The following is a 21110-nucleotide window of genomic DNA, read 5'->3' as shown; positions in this document are numbered from 1 at the left end:
GTCTTAAAACCTTTGGGTTAGGTTTGCAGCCTACAGGAGGACACTGGCAAATAAAAACTGCAGGCCGGCCCACATTATAACTCTTCCATTCTTCTATCAGCACTCGGATGCCACTGCAAGGTCAGAGGTCCATTGCATCACTAGCGTTCATGTGAAGCATCTGGAAGGGGGGGGGGGGGGGCTTCCAGTCTTTTTGATATAAAAGCACACATTTTCATGTCAGTATTTACCCATTTCTTCTTCAGTAATATATGGAACTTTTTTTTTTTTTTTTTTTTTTTAAAAGGCAAGGTAAGATTATTGTGCAAAGGGAGAAAAGTTTAGTGGGTCTACGTGTTATAAAAAAAACACTTGCTTAGTTTGTTGTTGGACCTGGCGGCTAGGAGATCCACATCTAGTGTACCCACCTGCAGCACCTCCAGGTACAGCTACAACTTTGCCGGGTCCAGACACTGCCAGCTGAGGAAATCTGCCTGCCAATTGTCTACGCCAGTAATGTTTGGTCGAGAGGCAAGAATCCTCTGGTCTACAAAGTGCCTAAGACTAAGCCCCCCTTCCCTGCACTTTCCTCCCCAGTGGCAAGTAATAGCTCAATAAACTGACAACAGTCTTATCGTCAAAACATTCATCAGCGACTACCACTCATATCTTGCTACCGTAATGAGCAGAAGACAATGAAGAACCCCTTGTATCAAAATGACCACAATTTTACAACTGTGGTCAAGTACTGCAAGAAGGGATGAGCAAATCAATTTGGGGTCTGCATTAGATCACTCAAATCTGGAATTATATACATCAGTGATTGTGTCTAATTAATCTATTAATTTAGTACAATGCAACGATTTGTGACCTTAGATACTTTGTCATAATGAGCCGGTTCCTTGGTTGCTACACTGTTTCAGAAATATCATATCTCCCCTTTTTGCCTCTGATCTATCAAAGACTTCTTCACTGAACCCTGCACCTTTTGTAGAAATGTTTACGGTTAACATTGAACTCTGCATCTCAAACTGCATACACCGTTGCCTTAAGAATGGAAGTGTACAATTTTCTGTACCCTTCATTGGAAACACTTGATCTCAGCTTGAGGGATGGCCATATACAGTGGTGTGGAAAAAGTGTTTGCCCCCTTCCTCATTTCCTGTTCCTTTGCATGTTTGTCACACTTAAGTGTTTCGGAACATCAAACCAATTTAAACAATAGTCAAGGACAACACAAGTAAACACGAAATGCAATTTGTAAATTAAGGTGTTTATTATTAAAGGTGAAAAAAAATCCAAACCATCATGGCCCTGTGTGAAAAAGTGATTGCCCCCTAAACCTAATAACTGGTTGGGCCACCCTTAGCAGCAACAACTGCAACCAAGCGTTTGCGATAACGTGCAATGAGGCTTTTACAGCGTCCTGGAGGAATTTTGGCCCACTCATCTTTGCAGAATTGTCCTAATTCAGTTACATTAGAGGGTTTTCGAGCATGAACGGCCTTTTTAAGGTCATACCACAACATCTCAATAGGATTCAGGTCAGGACTTTGGCTAGGCCACTCCAAAGTCTTCATTTTGTTTTTCTTCAGCCATTCGGTGGTGGACTTGCTGGTGTGTTTAGGATCATTGTCCTGCTGCAGAACCCAAGTTCGTTTCAGCTTGAGTACACGAACAGATGGTCGGACATTCTCCTTCAGGATCTCTTGGTAGACAGCAGAATTCATAGTTCCTTTTATCACGGCAAGTCTTCCAGGTCCTGAAGCAGCAAAACAGCCCCAGACCATCACACTACCACCACCATATTTTACTGTTGGTATAATGTTCTTTTTATGAAATGCAGTGTTCCTTCTACGCCAGATATACTTGGACACACACCTTCCAAAGAGTTCCACTTTTGTCTCATCGGTCCACAGAATGTTGTCCCAAAAGTCTTGGGGATCATCAAGATGTGTTGTGGAGAAATTGAGACGAGCTTTGATGTTCTTTTTGCTCAGCAGTGGTTTTCTCCTTGGAACTCTGCCATGCAGGCCATTTTTGCCCAGTCTTTTCCTGATGGTGGAGGCATGAACGCTGACCTTAACTGAGGCAAGTGAGGCCTGCAGTTCCTTGGACGTTGTTGTGGGGTCTTTTGTGACCTCTTGGATGAGTCGTCGCTGCGCTCTTGGGGTAATTTTGGGCGGCCGGCCACTCCTGGGAAGGTTCACCACTGTTCCAAGTCTTCGCCATTTGTGGATAATGGCTCTCACTGTGGTTCGCTGGATTCCCAAAGCTTTGGAAATGGCTTTATAACCCTTTCCAGACTGATAGATCTCAATTACTTTCTTTCTCAATTGTTCCTGAATTTCTTTGGGTCTCGGCATGATGTGTAGCTTTTAAGGATCTTCTGGTGGACCTTACTGTGTCAAGCAGCTCCTATTTAAGTGATGCCTTGATTGTGAACAGGTGTGGCAATAATCAGGCCTGGGTGTGGCTAGAGAAATTGAACTCAGGTGTGGACAACCACAGTTATAGTATGTTTTAACAAGGGGGGCAATCACTTTTTCACACAGGGCCATGATGGTTTGGATTTTTCACCTTTAATAATAAACACCTTCATTTACAAATTGCATTTTGTGTTTACTTGTGTTGTCCTTGACTATTGTTTAAATTGGTTTGATGTTCCGAAACACTTAAGTGTGACAAACATGCAAAGGAACAGGAAATGAGGAAGGGGGCAAACACTTTTTCACACCACTGTACTTGTAGGTGTAATGGTAGAGTTTACGCATACATTTTTACATATAAAAAAAAAAAGTCTTCATTTATGGACAAATGTATGCATAAACTATAACATATTATATATATATATATATATATATATATATATATATATATATATATATATATATATATATATATATATATATATATATATATATATATATATATATATATTTATTTATTTTATTTTTATTTTATTTTTTTTTCATTCTTTCAATAGCTACATAAATGTGCTTTTCTAGATCTGCTTTTTCTTCAGCTTTTATAGCACAAATGAAACTCTATTCAACTACAAATTCCCCATCATTACATGTATTTCATATTATCACTTGATTATAAAGTATAAAGCAACACTACACAGTTCTGTTGTTTTCGATCCATTTCCAATGATAATAAACAGGTCAAACAAAATTCTGACAGCCCTGCTCGCCATGTAGGTTTGTAATGCTATAATTTGCATAATCATAGACATGATCCACCACCTTATGCAAAACTATTGGTCCTTTAATAGTGGCTTTTATTATCATCAGTCCTTCCAGTGTGTAATCCAGGGTTCCTGGACTGCTGATCTTGCAATCCAAAAATGAGCTTGTGGTACTCATGCCATTCTTACAGCATAGTTCTTGCTGCGTCAAGGTTTCTATGCAATGACTACACATGGTAAAGGGGGACTTGAGTGATCCAATGTGATTCACTCACCTCTAATTGTGTTTGTTTTGTTTTTTTCCCTTAAATTAAACACATATTAAAAAATAAATATAAAAAAGAAACTTAATTTGACCAAGACAGACAATACGCAAATAGAGGCATTCAGTGAGTGGAATGGTCACTTGTTTCCTAAAAAAAAACCTGGTTTGATACAGTCATTTGTATTGTGCAGATTTGTTAGAACAATGATGGAAGATTAAATACAGCTGCGATGGAAAAGGAAGGAGCTTATAAAATGTCAGGTTAATGGTGAATGCTCTGAGGGCGGTTGAGGGAACTGTCAGGATCATTAAAAACACAGGGGAGGAAAAGGGAGGAACAAGAAGACAGAAAAAAAGAAAGAAGATTAGGAATAGCTATAGTAAGAAATAACAGTTACAATGAGATATTACAACAGAAAAACAGGAAGCTTGCCCATCACTAGGTAAAGCCCAATTGAAGTTTAATTCTTAGGTGCGTAGCTAAAGTTGTAATAAGCCCCAAAACAAAAATGCATTATATTGCAGTTTACCAATCCTTAGATGTGGTGGCTGCTTTAGTTTTCTATTATTAGGGAGTTTTTTTTCTGGTGATCCAGCCAGTAACCTACTTTCTGTCTTAGACAACAAAAAAATACCATTGGACAGCAACAAGGTCAATCTGGGAGAAGGTAGTGGAAGTTGCACTAGCAAATTTAGATGGCCTTGACTAACAAATTACAGGATAAGTTCAGCTTTTGGAACATGTTATATCACCCACCTGTATTTAGGGTGGCTGCAAAGCCCCCCCCCGTGACAGCAAGCATGGATCTTCTGTGCGCTTGCTTGCTTTCACTATTTGAAAATAACAAGGCCATGCTGGGCTCTGCCCTCACAGCCGCATCATTCATTCACAGTTTCCTGTGAATGGCTTAAACTACAAGTACCATCATCCTTTCTGGCTGATGGCTTGCAGTTCTGAATGGACTATGAGGTAGTTGATGAACGGCCTTGTAGTTCATTCACAAGCCCTGCAGCTTCTAAACAGCCAGCCTGTATGCAGGTATGGCCTGAAAGCGGCAGGGCTTGTTCGCAGGAGTCTGGGCATTGCACTCCTGATCCACTGATCACAGGTGCAATTCTTTCCATATTTAAAATATATTTTTTTCCTAAAAAGTGAACTTATCCTTTAAAGCCAGACTCCAGCTTACACTTTCTAAGCAGTTACCACAGTTTTTTTTTTTTTACTTTTAGGGACAAAAGGTTTTACATAATAGAATAAAAAAGTAAAAAATGATCATTGTATGCACCTCCGTCAGTGTTAAACAGCGTGTCTCAACCCTCAAAATGCTACACTGCTGGATAATGTTGCTTGGACAACAAAAGGAAAAAGACAAAATAACAGAAATACTTGCCAGCTCAATAGAGGACAAGAACCCCCCCCAAAAAAAGAAAACAAATGCAGCCACCACATTTAGGTTTAATACAGCTTTAGGTAGCGTGTGTAAGAAAAAAAGTGTATTGTGCATTTTCACTTTTAGCCCCATGCTGATTGACAGCGATAAGCTCATCAATTGGAGAGCTTTAGCTCTAAGTGGGAGGTGCATTGTATCACTGGAGAGAAGCCGCAGTTATCACACAAAAAAAGCGGTCTGTTTCTGCAGTGTGCTACCCAGGGGGGGGAAATTTGTGCCGTTACTCCAGCAGACCTTACAAACCTATGTAGTAAAACAAAACTTCAAATGGACTTTCAATAGGTACCAGGCAAAATATGAAGACAGCCATTGCTAAGCTCCTTCTGAATGCCAGTTGATTGAATACTTTGGAGACAATGACCCGGAGCATATAACCATTATCATAAGCACGACTGCAAAGTGTCTGTGAAACATTTTTAGGGAGAATTAAAAGAAATTCTTAAACCAGTCACGTGCATATATAAACACCTAATATTATTCTACCAAAAGAAAAAAAAATCTGGGCTTTTGGCTGTGACTCTCATAAAGTTAGCATTGTCCATGTGTCATTAACCATGTGTCAAGGCATTTAAGAAGATGATGACATATGTGGAGGTTGTAGGAGGATAAGACGGGGTAAAGTAGGAGGATTGGGAGAAAGTTCTGATAAATTGATGGAAGGTGATGGACCGGAGAGTTGGGGGGGCAGGGAGGATTCACGGGGGGGGGGGGGGGTGATGTAAATCACATACACTAAATGTAGTCATGTTGAATCTACTGAATTTGTTGTTATATGTGGATATAATTTAAATAAATAAAAACAACATGTGTCAACACTTTAACAACTTGGTTTGACTGTGTATGGGGCAGCCATATTTTCTCATTATAAAAACACAAATTCTGCTTCAAGTTTTGTTGTTACAAAAGGCTGGGGAAGGGGAGACGTGAATTGAAGATTTTAGGTTAAAAATAGGACAAGCTAGTAAAAAGTTGAAAGTTGTTTAAAAACTTACTGTGCTTCCAGTCTACTAGTATACTCAAATCTTCTATTACAAATCTCCACAGAGATATCAGATTTAGTTTGTGGCTAGTTGTTGGCTGCTAGAAGCTGATGTTGAGTTTCTACTTAGATCTACTATTCTTAGATGTACCAAAGAGATTTCAGAAACCCTCATACCTGGTCCTTCTCCTCTGGGAAGATTCTTCTTGTTCCCCGCTGGCTGCTCTGTGTAGGGAGTGAGGTCTGCAGACCCTAAGGGACTTCATAAATTCATCTTCTACAGGAGATGGTCGGGCCCGTGTGGGGGAAGAACCAAGACTGCCAGCACGGTTAAGGTAAGACGGTGACTGGCTTAAAGGCCAAGGGAGGCCTTCGTCGTGTTTCAGAACTAAAATCGAAAGGAAACTTGCATGAGACAGAGACAACTTACTTCCCAGTACCCATTGAAATCTCTTCTCTCTACCCATAATTTCAGTAAAAAAACAAAATTGAACGAACGTGTGGTCCAAAAAACACATGCATCTATTCCCATGTTTATCCCTTTACAAACACTGCAACTACACAAAAATGCTTGTTGCCAGAAATCCACTGAGCGCCTAACTTCCTCTTTACCTAAAAATAAAAACTATTCCTCTGCTGCACTGAAATCCCAATATTTTAGCTCTGTCCAATTCTCCCATGCTGGACTACATAACACCTTCCCCTCTCCTCCATAACCCCCTTCTTGTTTACATACCTATGCCTTCCGCACAGGTTGCCATTTTCTTCTTTTCTGCTTTCATATGCTGTGAAGCGATTCCGGGTGGAAAGGAACTATGGGAGTTTCCTTTGTTTTTTTTTTGCACAAGCAGGTTTTTTTTTTTTTTACTTAATGTGTTACTAAACCCACAACAGTAAAAATCAGTCTGTATATGCAGTAAAGCATGCTGGTTACACTCACTGTGGAACCTAAGGGGTTAATTCTGTGCAGTGTAAAAAAAAAAAAAAAAAAAGGCGGTTTAACCCTGTCTTCTATGATCTTCCACTTTCCCAAATCTATCTCCTTATAGAACAGAGCCTTTGCAGTCACTCTGCACATGCTCAGTTTGGTGTGTATGGCTAGAGAGTATTTTCCTTTCTTGGGAGGGTGCATATGATCAGCACAGGGCAAATCAGCACTGTCCAGACAGAGGGTCAGTGGTCAGGCAGCTTCATAGGACAGTCAGGAGGAGAATGAAAACTCGTCCTACAAGCCAGACACTGATAGAAGTCACAAGACTGCTATATACTGCTGATGAAAAAGTTTATTTAGCAGTTTAGGTTTAGTAAAACAATTTCATTTCCATGTTCTGTGTACTGTGGAAGACCAGATAAGGTGAATGCAAGGTCCTGAGTTTAGTAACACTTTAATAAAAAATCAAGAGGGGGGGGAAACAAGAGGCTTGCATGGGAGAGGGGGAACTGCAGAACATGTCAACAAGGGGTTATTAAGACAAGATGGGGTGCTCTGTGTACAATCCAGTGGAGAACTGAACAGGGCTGACAACACTGGATTTCAGCACAGCCAAGGTAATGTGTTGTCAGCCCAAACAGGGAGTTAGGAGTTTGCTAGATTTTTGGTAGATTAGCAGGTATTTTTCTTTTCTTGGGACATTTTTAAAGCAACATAACATATGGAAATGTGCATGTATGGATGTACTGAATGCGCTTTATTATTTTGCACATACATACCACTTTCAGGCTCCACTCCCCCTCTACCACCCCGCACAAAGAGTTAATCCAGCTCGGAGCAAGCCCTCTTATTGTTCAGTGAGATAAATCTTGACAAACAGAGAAAAACCTCTCCCTTGCTGTGAGTGACAGGCGATTTACATATCTTGTGCACTAGCCTAAGAGACATGCATTATTTTTTAATTCCTTCCCACTCCTTTCTTCTGCTGCTCTGCCAGGATTGGATGTTCCACACCTCAGCATAATTGAGCATGATGAAGTCAATTGGTTACTTTCCTGTCTTTTCACTGGATGTTAGAGACCTTAGCAGAAGTTCAGTGTAAGAAATACACAGGAGAAAATGCATATTGACAAGGGTAGTGTAGAGATGGGCAGGGAGTCTACTGACATCAGGACTCCACCCATCAAGCTCCAGACAACAGACCCACCCACAGAATCTGCAGTTTTTCAAGTCTCATAACAGACAGAGGGGAGAGATTTGACAAGTAAAGATACATGCAGGAGGCATGTATATCCTTATAGATAACCCCTATGGCAGGAGTTTAGGAAGGGTGACATTGGGCTTACATCCACTTTAAGGAACGTTTAGCACTGTATGCGGATGCTATGCTGCTTTTTTTTTTTTTTTTTTTTTTTTTTTTTTTTAAGGATCTGGGTACATCTCTTCGAGCAGTCCTTAGTATTTTGGATAACTTTGTAAAATCTTTAGGCCTAAAAGTTAATTGGGACAAATCAATTATTCTCCCACTTGATTCTGTTATGAGGGCCACTGCGGGCCCTGGGCTGCTACTGCAGTGGGTCACTCGGTTTACCTATTTGGGGGTTCGTAGCTCTGCAAGGGTTGCGGATTACTTTGGTCTCAATCTGCAGCCCCTGTTGCATCTCCTGAAGAGAAAAATTGAGATATGGAGGAATCTTCCATCAGTGATGGGGTGCATAATCCTTCTAAAAATGAAGATACTTCAGTTTTTTTACATTTGGATTCCACACTCCTTTTTCTGTCGGATACATGGCATTTTTGTTTTTTTTTGCATATGGGAAAACTCCCCTCCCAGAATAGGCCTTAAAAGCACTACAGGAGCCCTGGAAACAAAGGGGCCTAGCACGCTCTGATCTTTATAAAGATTTCTGGGCTGGCCTGGGAGTTTTTGCACATAGATGGCTTCTTGGGGACGATGGGGATTCTACCAAGATCTTGGAAGAAGCGGTGCTGGGCTCCTATGAGAGTCTGCATTTCCTGTGTAGAGAGGCTCTGGGGCAAATTTCCACTGACGGCCACAATAAAAGCCACCATTAAAGTCTGGGGCTGCGTTCAGGGCTTGCCGGCACCTGCCACTACTGCCCTGTCGTCAGCCTCGCTGCTGTGGAGGAACCTCATTTTCCCATCTGCTCACTATATCAGATCCGATCATATGGGTGTCAAAGGTGATCAAAACCTTGGGTGATGACAGTAGAGGGGGTGAGGTTTACAGTTTGTGGATCTAAAACAGAAAACGTGAGCTACCTAATCCCCTTGTTTTTTGGGAGATTTCTAGTTGTTACATGTTTTCTAGAAATCGGCCCTGCTTGGCATTTGTACTATGAAAAAATGTTAATAAACAGAAATTTTCAAAAAAATAAAACACAACATGTGAGAATCATAAGGCTGCTTTCATACTGAGGCACTTTACAGGCACTATAGTGCTAACAATAGCACCTTCATAGCGCCTGTAAAGAGCCTCTCCTCTCACTCCAGTGTGAAAGCCTGAGTGCTTTCACACTGGAGCGGTGCACTTGCAGGACGGTAAATATCCTGCAAGCAGCATCTTTGCAGCTTGTAGAAGCGGTGTATACACCACTCCTAAAGCACCCCTGCCCACTCAAATCAATGGGCAGCGCTGCCGAACTGCCGTTGCAGTGGCGCATTGCGGGCGGTCTTAACCCTTTTTCGACTGCTAGCGGGGGGTTCAAAGCCCCCCGCTTCGGCAGAATACGTCACTTAAACGATGATAAAGCGCCGATGCCCCCAACTCCTCAGTGTGAAAGCAGCTTAAGGGTTACAGAAAAAAAAATCAGTGTTAGAGTTGCAGGGAGTTAGTGTGGTGGGGTGCCTTAGGACATTGTTCTATGCATCATGAGCTCTGCACAAAAACTACCAGCACCCATGTCCCAGTTCTAAAAGCTAATATACTGCACTGGTTACCAGTCTCCTGTGATATATTCAGCTCTCCATTATACAGTATGTGCATTTTTTACGGCTACAGTAAATAGAGAGCTTCCTTTTCTTTAGCAGTCACCAGAGTTGTACGTTTTGCCATAGTTTCTCTTATAACCCGTCACAATTTACTATTTCTTACATTCTCTGTCAGACAAGGAATATGGTTTGATCTCTCCCTCTGATCGCTTGGGGGGCAACTTTCTCACTGAAGCTGTAAAAAAATAAAAATAAATAGAAGAGGAATGATGTAATACTGTTAGACTTTAATCAGATTCATCCACTGCAGAACAGCCCGTTTGGATTTTTACCCAAGCCCTGGAACAAATACTAGGTTAGGCATTTTTCTAAAAAATAAAATTTTTATGGACAAACATCTACATTCCCCAACATGCTTTGGGGTCCTAAATAAGGAATCAGTTTTGAGGAAAGTAAAAGGATTCTGTGTATGACTACCCTGGATCAGAAGAAGGTGGAGAATCAAAAGAGCTTTAGGACATTTGGCAGCCACTTTGATTAAATTATGATGGATACAACTAATTCTTGTTTGTACAGTGCTTATACTCGTTTTTTATTTTCTCTAGGTAAGTGCACTGTGTTAATAAACTGCCACAAAGCAATTTATAGGAAACACTTAATGCATAATCAAAGGGTAACTTTAGTGAAAATCTTAGACACTGTCCCATAATGAAATAATGTTCTTAGTTACTCAAGTATCAACGTAGAGTAGCCAGGCAGACATTTAAACTGAGAATTCCCTGGCTTAAACTGCCCCTGTGCCCAATCAACTATTTCAATATTTTTAATAAGATGCCATGGCTGTATGCTTGTAACTGCACATCCAAGTGGCCCTGGACAAAAACTGTTTGCACCCAAGGTTGTGAAAGATCCTAAATATATATATATATATAATTTTTTTTTTTTTTAAATCATAAAAATAAAAAAATGCATTTGAATGATCAGCTTGGTACCAAACACCAAAATAACGATACTGGTTACGGTGTAACTGGAGGTAAAAGGTCGAACCTTTTTAACATACTCTCTTTCTAAAATACTCATACTGGAAGGTTATAAAGGGTAATGGAAACACTATACTTGGTAAAGAAGGAGGAACAGCTAAAGGAATAAGAGTTCAGGTGAAAACAAATTGGGTATTAGGGGGTTGGCATATTGTCTTACTGTCTTGTTAGTAGGATGATCTTCCATCTGTGTGTAAAGTAACATCAGCTGCATAGATCGAAGAGTCAAAGAAAATGGGTCATTTAGGCCGGAAGCCTACTCTCATACTTCTAAAAGGAGTGAATGTATTAAATATTGCTAATAAGAATTGAGAAAAGCCTTTAGTGACCATTACAGGGAACTATAGAGGCAATCACAGTTAGTTTTCAAGGCATGAGTATCTGGAAGATGCAGGGGGGGGCTAATCGCCCTAAAAGCATGTCCACTTCTTAGGACCATTTAACAGCTGACAATGTATCCCATTTTGATCCATTGTATTAAAGGGCATTTAACTTACCTTATATGCTGCACAATGTAAAAAAAAGTTTTATCACACTCAGAAAAGGTCTTAGGCCCCTTTCACATGGGCTTTCCAATCAGGTCCACCTGTCAGTTTTCAGGCCTGATCGGACACTCCATTTACCTCTCTGGATCGACGGATGTCAGTGGTGACACGTCCGCTGACATCTGCTGATATCCAATCCGATCCTGTCCGTGAAATCCACACGGATGGTGACCCTATTTTCCATCCATCTGGAGGATCGAATTGCATGAAAGCGGACAGGCAGTCCGTTTTCATCCATAGAGGAGAGCAGGACTCTGATAGGTCTGTCTCTGCACAGTGAGCAGAGACAGACCTGCTCAGTGGCAATCAGCGGAGCAAAGCAGATTCTGTTGTGCAGACCACCTGTGTGAAAGAGCCCTTCTGCACACAGACTTTTACATGCTGAAAATCAAGCATAAAATCCTTGGCACTTTCCTGTGCTCCATCAGCCTCACGTGCTGCGTACAGCTGCCAGTATGACTTAATGGCTGTACTAATGTAAAACGCTGATTGCTTCCACACTGGTCTTTTACCCACACTTGTGCACACATCATATTTTGCCAAATTAGCTACTTCAGCTTTGGGGGAAATAAGTCGAAACGTGCATGCACTGTAAACTCCTACAATGCTGAAGCGATTACCTCTTACATGAGTGTGGCCATGCACTTGTAGTGGCAGCTGTACACAGCACCCGCAGCTCCTAAAGCATGGGAAAACGCCAGATATTTTACATAGAAGGCTGTTCAGCAAGTAAACATCTGTATGCATGCGGCCTAGATATTGCAAAGTATAAGGCTCGGTTCACATTGCTGCGACATGGGATTTGACTTGCGAGAACCCCAAGTCGCATGAAATGCCAAATTCAAGCTTTTCCTATGAGAGCCGTCTTAACTGATATTACACAAGTCGCTCCGACTTTAGAAGAGGTCTCTTACACTACTTTGGTCCAACTTGTGTACATGCTCATAAATAGCATCCAAGTTGGATCAAGTCAGGAAATTGTAGTGCAAAGTTATAGGCAAAGTCGCATGACTTTGCTGTTGCAGCAGTTTGAACGCAGCCTAAATTTCAAATCCAAATACAATTTATTCTAGTTATGTAGGAATTAAATATATGGCAGATATATGGCGGACACTGAATAGAACCTGGAGTAGCATTTTCTCCCAGTTTTAAACATCTGTACATTTCAATTCATACCACAGCATTCTGTCACAGGTTTATTATATAAATACTGATCTCAGCCACTATGTACAGTGCTGCAGTTTGATTCTGCTGTATGATACTGCAAATACCTAAAATTAGAAGGTAAATAATACCTTTAAGTTCTAGCTCTAGGGGGTAGACATATTTACCTTTTCTATCTCTGAAGAAGCCTTCAAAAATAACAAAATTATTAACCTGAGAGAAAAAAAAAAGTAAGTTAGTACGTGTTTAACAGTCATTTGCTTCACAGAACACTCCAGTGATCATTTTATTGGTAATGTGTCAACATACTTGTAAGGCCCTGTTCACACAAGGCGTACTATACCATACATCTGTCCAGGGCCGTGTTTACCCATTCGGGGATGCACAGGTGTCTCATGCATCCCATGCAGGCAGAACCATTGATGTCTATTGGGACAAAGCCTCTGCACGGACAAAGACACTGTGTCTCAATATAACAACCATGTGGGTGCAGATGTGTGTCCCCGAACTCACACAGTATGTTCGGGGACACATGCGTATTGTCACAGATGTCCCAATAGGGATTAGATTGACTGCAGCAGGAGCTAATGGCTTGAGGGTGTGGAGAGGGAGCAGTGCTGCTGCTCCTGGGCACAGCACTGGATCAGGATCAGGTAAGTATTTAGGAGGGGGCTGGAGGGGCAGAGCTGAACATGAAAAGGTTTTTTACCTTATGCAAAGAATGCATTAGGCTCCATTCACACTTGTGACTTGTCGTGCAACTTTAGATATCAAATTTGCATGACAAGTCAATAATAACCATTCATATATGTACGACTTAAAGTCGCAGAGACTTCAGATTAGTTCATTTACTACTTTTGTCTGACTTTCGTGCAACTTGAGGGCCACAGACTAAAATGTTAACCCTCAAAAGTTGCATTAAAGTTGTACCTCAATTGGCTGCATTTGAGCTGGCACGTCAGGCGGGTCCGAGGCCGTGGAGGCTACATCCCTTTTGGCTGTCAGCACTGGGCGAATGCGAGAGCATAGAGGAGGAATGGCAGTTCTACTTTGACACTAACCGAGACACGGCCCGGGTGGATCACGTTTGGGAGGCCTTTAAGCTGCATGTCCGCTCCACCCTTTCACGGCAGATAGGCAGGTTGAAGAAATCATCCCAGACCCAGATGGCACAGGCTGCAGAGGCACTGGAGAAGGTTACAGCTGACTTTAGTGCTGCCCCCACTCCGGCCAAGGCACAGCTACTTAGGCATCACACTCGTGCACTAGAGCATTTACAGTATGAAAAAGCTAAGCAGAAGCTCTTTTTTACTAGACAACGGGTATTCGAGCAAAGGGAACGTGCGGGGAAGCTTTTAGCCTATCTGGCACATCAGGACTCCAGGTCTCCGGTGGTAGTCTCCTTGACTGATCACCGGGGAGTGGAGGTGACTGATCCGCCGGTGGTGGCAGAGATGTTTCGGGAGTTTTACATGGCGATCTACGCCTCCCAAGTGACTACTCCGAGAATAGAGACCAAGACTTAACTGGAGGGAATTTCTCTCCCTAGACTGTCACCGGAACAGGTCGTGGACCTGGATGCCCCCCTGACCACGGATGAGGTCGCATTGGCAATAGCATCTCTGGCTTCTGCTAAGGCCCCTGGACAGGATGGCATTCCCTTAGACTTCTACGCCCAATACTCCAACGTACTAGTTCCGGAACTGTTGAAGTTATATAACTATATGTTTGACACCCTTCCTGAGACTCTACGACAGGCCACCATTGATGTGCTGCCCAAGCCGGGCAAGGACCCTCATCTTCCTGAATCTTACCGCCCCATCTCCCTACTTCAGACCGATATTAAAGTCCTAGCAAAGATTTTGGCCATCAGACTAAATAAGATAATATTGTCTCTTGTCCATCCCGACCAAACAGGTTTTATGCCGGGGAAAAACACGGCTATGAACATTCGTCATTTATACATGAATGTTCAGGCGAGGCACAGCTCGGTGGAGTCGAGGGCAGTGGTGTCCTTGGACGAGGCCAAGGCCTTCGACTCCATCGAGTGGGGTTACCTCTGGGAGGGTCTGGGGCGTTTTGGTTTTGGCCCCAAATTTATAAAATGGGTCACCCTACTTTATTATCGGCCGATGGCTAGGGTCGCGGTAAACGGCTGGGTGTCGGATCCCTTCCCCGTTGGGAGAGGTACGCGCCAGGGATGCCCACTCTCCCCTCTTTTGTATGCCCTTGCGGCGGAACCCCTGGTGGCCAGACTCCGGCAACATCCGGAGGTAGTCGGTCTCCGCAGTGGTACCCTGGTGGAATCAGTGAGTATGTACACGGATGATACCCTTTTGTACCTGTTGGGGAAGTTCGGCAGCCAATCGGGCTTAAACATAAATTGGTCCAAATCACAGGTTTTGCCACTGGACGTGTCGGTGACGGACCGCTGCGCGGCCTCCCTCCCTCTCTCCAGGGTCTCCGAGATTCAGTATCTGGGGATACGTATTACCAGAGAACCGCGGGATTACCTTATGCATAATATTGAACCTCTGTTTTTATTTCTAAAAACGCGCACTCAGGCCTGGTCCCGTCTCCCTCTTGGGGTGATGGGCAGAGTTAACCTGACGAAAATGATTTTGCTGCCTAAAATCCTCTATGCGCTCTGGCATTCCCCGGTTCTGATCCCTCTCCGCATTTTCAAAACACTAGACAATATTCTGAATACATTTATTTGGGGCTCCTCTAGACACAAGCTGGCGTGGAGTACTCTTAAAAACCCGTCGTGTTCAGAGGGGGTGGCCCTTCCGGACTTCCGGGCTTACTACATAGCGGCACAATTATCACATTTCTACCACCTGCACAGGTCGGATGGGGTAAGATATCAGGCGCTGGTGGGCGGCGGGGAGGGTCTACTTACTCATACTCCTCTGCAGTTGCTCTTCCGGGCTGGGAGGGCAGGAGATACCCAAACCCCATTGTTGTCCTACCATAGGAGGATCTGGAAGTTAGCGATGGGAGTTGTTGGCGCTGACTTTCACCATTCGCACACCCCCCTGTGGTGTAACCCCGTTTTGCAGGAGCTACTGGTTGTCCCTGGGGTTGCCCTATGGGCCTCTAGGGGTATTATTTTTCTACACCAGGTCATATCCCCGCTAGGCATACGTGATTTTTCTTCGTTGCGGGCGGAGTTTGACCTGCCCCAGTCTATGCACTTCCGATATATACAGTTACGACACGCACTTACATCCCAGTTTGCTGAAGGCCTCCCAAACGTCCAGACTCTCTCTGCAGATCTCTGAGAGAGCCAGGGTTAGATGGGAGGAGGACATGGGTCCACTGGAAGGGTCGGATTGGGATGAGATGCTTGAAAATGTTAAGCAAGTATCATTGAAACTGCCAGACCGTCTTACGTAACTGTGTATAATTCACAGATCGTATCTCACCCCTGTCAGGCTGGCGAAATTCCAGCCCGGTCATAGTCCGGGGCGCCCTATGTGCCCAAATCCCACTGGAACTTTTTACCATTTACTGTGGACATGCCCTGAGATCCAATCTTACTGGGCGCAAGTAATCAACTGTCTACACGACCACATGGGGTCACCCCTCAAACTAGACCCGAAAGTGTGTGTACTGGGGATGTTCCCGGACGTTACTATGGATACGTACCTGACCACATTTCTACAGTCAACGTTGTTTATTGCAAGGAAACTGATAGCGAAACATTGGATGCGCCCGGCTCCTCCTATGGCCCGTGACTGGATCATGGAAGTTAACAGTAAATTACCATACATAAAGTTAGTGTATAGGCACCGTGGTTGCCCTGCCAAATACAATAAGGTGTGGGATAGATGGGTGAATGCTGTGGAAACCTGCGTAGCTTAACATGGAAACAAATAGCGGTTGTTGCCCTGGGACATGGGGGGGGGGGGGTGGGGGGGTGGCGGTCTCGAGCTGGGGGTGGGGGGGAAGCTCCTATCATAGTAATATACTGTTCTCCACAATGTAGCTCCTCAATGTATTGGAGGTGAACCCCCGTTGGCATTTGTATTATGTATAACCACTTCAGCCCCGGACCAATAAACACCTTAAGGACCAGAGGTCTTTTTCCAATTTCGCACTGCGCTGCTTTAACTGGTAATTGCGTGGTCATGCAATATTGCACCCAAACGAAATTTGCGTCCTTTTCTTCCCACAAATAGAGCTTTCTTTTGATGGTATTTGATTGCCTCTGCGATTTTTTTTTTTTTTTTGCGATATAAATGGAAAAAGAGCGAAAATTTTGAAAAAAAAAAAGATAATTTTCTTCTTTTTGTTATAAGAAAAATCGAATAAACTAAATTTTAGTCATACATTGAGGGCAAAATGTATTCAGCCACATGTCTTTAGTAAAAAAAATGTCAATAAGCGTATATTTTTTGGTTTGCGCAAAAGTTATAGCGTCTACAAACTAGAGTACATTTTCTGGAATTTACACAGCTTTTAATTTATGACTGCCTATCTCATTTCTTGAGGTGCTAAAATGGCAGGGCAGTACAAACCCCCTCCAAATGACCCCATTTTGGAAAGTAGACACCCCAAGGAAATTTCTGATGGGTATGTTGAGCCCATTGAATATTTTTTTTTTTTGTCCTAAGGGATTGAATAATGACAAAAAAAAATAAAAAATGTTTACAAAAAGTTGTCACTAAATGATATATTGCTCACACATGCCATGGTTATATGTGGAATTGCACCCCAAAATATATTCCGCTACTTCTCCAGAGTATGGGGATACCACATGTGTGTGACTTTATGCGAGTCTAGTCGCGCACGGCACCCCGAAAACCAATCACCACCTTCAGGATTTCTAAGGGTGCAAATTTTTGATTTAACTCCTCACTACCCATCACAGTTTCGAAGGCCATAAAATGCCAAAATAGCACAAAACCCCCCAAAATGACCCCATTTTGGAAAGAAGACACCCCAAGCTATTTACTGAGAGGCATGTTGAGTCCATGGAATATTTTATATTTTGCCACAAGTTGCGGGAATATTACAAACTTTTTTTTTTTGCACAAAGTTGTCACTAAATGATATATTGCTCACACATGCTATGGGCATATGTGAAATGACACCCCAAAATACATTCTGCTGCTTCTCCTGAGTACGGGGATACCACATGTGTGGGACTTTTTGGGAGCCTAGCCGCGCACGGGACCCCGAAATCCAAGCACCGCCTTCAGGATTTCTAAGGGCATACATTTTTTATTTTACTCCTCACTACCTATCACTACCCATCACAGTTTTGAAGGCCATAAAATGCCAAGATGGCACAAAACCCCCCCAAATGACCCCATTTTGGAAAGTAGACACCCCAAGCTATTTGCTGAGGGCCATGTTGAGACCATTGAATATTTTTTTTTTGTCCCAAGGGATTGAATAATGACAAAAAATAAAAATAATTTTTTTTTTTACAAAAAGTTGTCACTAAATGATATATTGCTCACACATGCCATGGTTATATGTGGAATTGCACCCCAAAATATATTCCGCTACTTCTCCCGAGTATGGGGATACCACATGTGTAGGACTTTTTGGGAGTCTAGTCACGTACGGCACCCCGAAAACCAATCACCACCTTCAGGATTTCTAAGGGTGCAAATTTTTGATTTAACTCCTCACTACCTATCACAGTTTCGAAGGCCATAAAATGCCAAAATAGCACAAAACCCCCCAAAATGACCCCATTTTGGAAAGTAGACACCCCAAGCTATTTACTGAGAGGCATGTTGAGTCCATGGAATATTTTATATTTTGCCAAAAGTTGCGGGAATATTACAAACTATATTTTTTTTTGCACAAAGTTGTCACTAAATGATATATTGCTCACACATGCTATGGGCAGAAGTCAAATTACACCCCAAAATAAATTCTGCTGCTTCTCCCGAGTACGGGGATACCACATGTGGGGGACTTTTTGGGAGCCTAGCCACGTACGGGACCCCGAAAACCAAGCACTGCCTTCCGGATTTAAATATAAAATGCTACCAAAAAAACGGTTAGCGATCGCAGGGATCAGGCCTGACTCTGCGATCGCTGCAGTTATGCGTTTAGTGTTTTGTAAGTGACAGTGATCGATCGATACTGCACTTGGGTCGGCTGGGCAGAGGGGCAAAACGCAGGTGCTAGCAGGTATCTGGGCTGATCCCGCTAACAATGCGTTTTTTTGGAACCCTGAACTGCTGGGGACGCTAGTATAGATCTGATCAGATCAGATATTGATCTGTTCAGATTCTATACCACTACGGGAGGTGTATGCTTTGCGCGTGGGTGTTAGCGGTACTGACACTAACCTAGCGCTGCCTGGGGCGACGCAGACCCTGACCCTAAAACCTAATTGATATCACCCGCCGGGTGATCAGGGGGTTAAACCTTTATTGGGTAATAAATGGTGGGTGCCCTGATGCTATAAAAAGCAAACTAACCAGAGTCACCCGTAACACTTAAACGGTGATCAGTGGTGAAAGGGTTAACTAGGGGCAATCAGGGGGTTCAAATTTTTATTAGGTAGTATATGGGGGTCCCTGGCGCTATATAAAAACCTGACGGGGAACCTAAATAACTAACTGGCTAACCAGCGTCACCAGTGACACTTATACTGTGATCGCTGGTGAAAGGGTTAACTAGGGGCAATCAGGGTGTTAAAACCATTATTGGGTAGTATATCGGGGTACCTAGCGCTATAAAAACCTGGCGGTGAACCTATAAAAATAACTAGCTACCTGGCGACACTAATGCAGCGATCAGAAAAATGATCGCTTAGTGACAGTGGCAAAAGGGGGTGAAAAGGTTAACTAGCGGCAATCAGGGGGTTAAAACCATTATTGGGTAGTATATCAGGGTACCTAGCGCTATAAAAACCTGGCGGTGAACCTAAAAAAATAACTAGCTATCTAGCGACAGTAGCGACACTGATGCAGCGATCAGAAAAATGATCGCTTAGTGACAGTGGCAAAAGGGGGTGAAAGGGTTAACTCTAGGGGCAATCAGGGGGTTAAATCTTTATTGGGGGTGATAGAGGGCTACCCTGGACCTAACACTAACTGCCCTGACAGTTTTTACTTTTACAACTGACACTGAATGCATTGATCAGTAAAGAAATGATCAATGCAATCAGTGACACTGTGACTGGGGGGGGGAGGGGGGGGGTTTGTGTACCTATGTGTCAGTGTAGTGTTTTGGTGCACTTACTTTGTGTCTTCTCCTCGTAGTCCGGTCAAAAAGACCACCCCGAGGAGAATGACATCACTTCCTCCTTCCTGTGTAAACAATACACAGTGGGAGGAAGTTCGTCATTGGCCAGGAGCGATCGAGAGGGGGTGGCCAGAAACCAACGGCCATCCCCTCATCACGGATCGCTCCCGGAGGGAAACGGACCGCCGTATCCAGCGGGAGGGGGTCCGATCGGACCCCCCACCCGCTGGAAGGCAGGCACGTACATGTACGTGCTTGTGCCTGCCTGTGCCATTGTGATGACGTACAATGGCAATACGGCGGTCCTTAAGTGGATAAGCTATGTGGTTGCACCCACTACTTTCTGTAATCTTTTTCATTGATTAATAAACCTGTGTTTGTTTCAAAAAAAAAAAAAAAAAAGTTGTACCTCAATGGTACACAGTGCAACAGTTGTGCAACAGTTGTCCATTATCATTGATCAAAGCCAAAGTCGTATCCAAACGGCACCTGTCCAAAGTTACATCAAAGTTGCATCTACAAGTGTGAATAGAGCCCTAAGATGAAAAACCAATAGCCTTTACCACCACTTTAAAGAGAGCCAATCATGACTGGAACTCTGACCACCGAGTCAAGCTGAAAAGTCGAGACACAAATACAAAAGAAAGAACAGCTGTTAGTTTTAAAAATTGACATGCCAACTATTTTGGTGAACAGATTCTTTCAAAAGCAATGTTGATTTTCCGAAGCTGAAAATTAATAGAGCAAATTAGCTTGCCTTATCTATAAAGAAATCATTTACACCATCCACTTACCTGTGGGATAGTGGAGCGAAGATTGTAATGTTTCTTCAGGAATGAAGTAAACTTCTCAGAAGGACGATCAATGGCCAAATGTTGAGGTTCCACCTGCTCTGTCTGGAACAAGGAAACATTTATTAAGAGGAACATCTAGCAAAAGGGACACCAACAGACATAAAGTGATCACAGATTCACAATACAGCAATATTGGCAGGAGCCATCTAAAACACACAGCAGTGATACAAATCATCAACACAGGTTACATAAAATATAAAAAACACAAAAAGCGTGAGCCCTTACACGGAGCATGAAGTTAAAGACCTCTTTCCCAAAGCCATGGCGCTGGAGAGATTCATGAATATAGAAATCAAGAATGCACAGTGGTTCTACTTCAATATGGGAGCCTTTGTGGTCCTAAAAATGATGAAAAAGAAAGTTAAAACACACTAATAATGTTATAAAAGCAAAAACACTTTTATAAAAAACAAATTGGAAGGGTCAGCCAGAAGAGCAACTGGGTAATGTAAACATTCAGTAACAAATGCACAGTGCTAGAGATAGACCAGTGTCCCAAAGCCCATCCCTGTATTCAAATTCCAAAGAGAGGAAAGGAAGCA

At 42.9% G+C, this 21110-nt stretch overlaps 1 protein-coding gene across 1 annotated transcript in view; it reads right to left on the bottom strand.

The window, feature by feature from the left end:
- The window catches only part of ATAT1 (alpha tubulin acetyltransferase 1), a gene marked incomplete in the record, with an annotated part of 60863 nt that overhangs the window by 4887 nt on the left and 34866 nt on the right, over positions 1-21110 (bottom strand). Inside the window, 5 exon segments of the mRNA XM_077478965.1 lie at positions 6042-6252; positions 9911-9982; positions 12664-12709; positions 20509-20610; positions 20794-20907. Of these exon segments, the coding sequence (XP_077335091.1) occupies positions 6042-6252; positions 9911-9982; positions 12664-12709; positions 20509-20610; positions 20794-20907 (545 nt within the window).

The sequence above is a fragment of the Lithobates pipiens genome, unplaced genomic scaffold (genome assembly GCF_037356315.1).
Source record: "Lithobates pipiens isolate NorthernLeopardFrog02 unplaced genomic scaffold, aLitPip1_a1.2 Scaffold_1, whole genome shotgun sequence".
Classification (NCBI taxonomy): Eukaryota; Metazoa; Chordata; class Amphibia; order Anura; family Ranidae; genus Lithobates; species Lithobates pipiens.
This window is presented reverse-complemented; position numbering and strand designations above follow the sequence as displayed.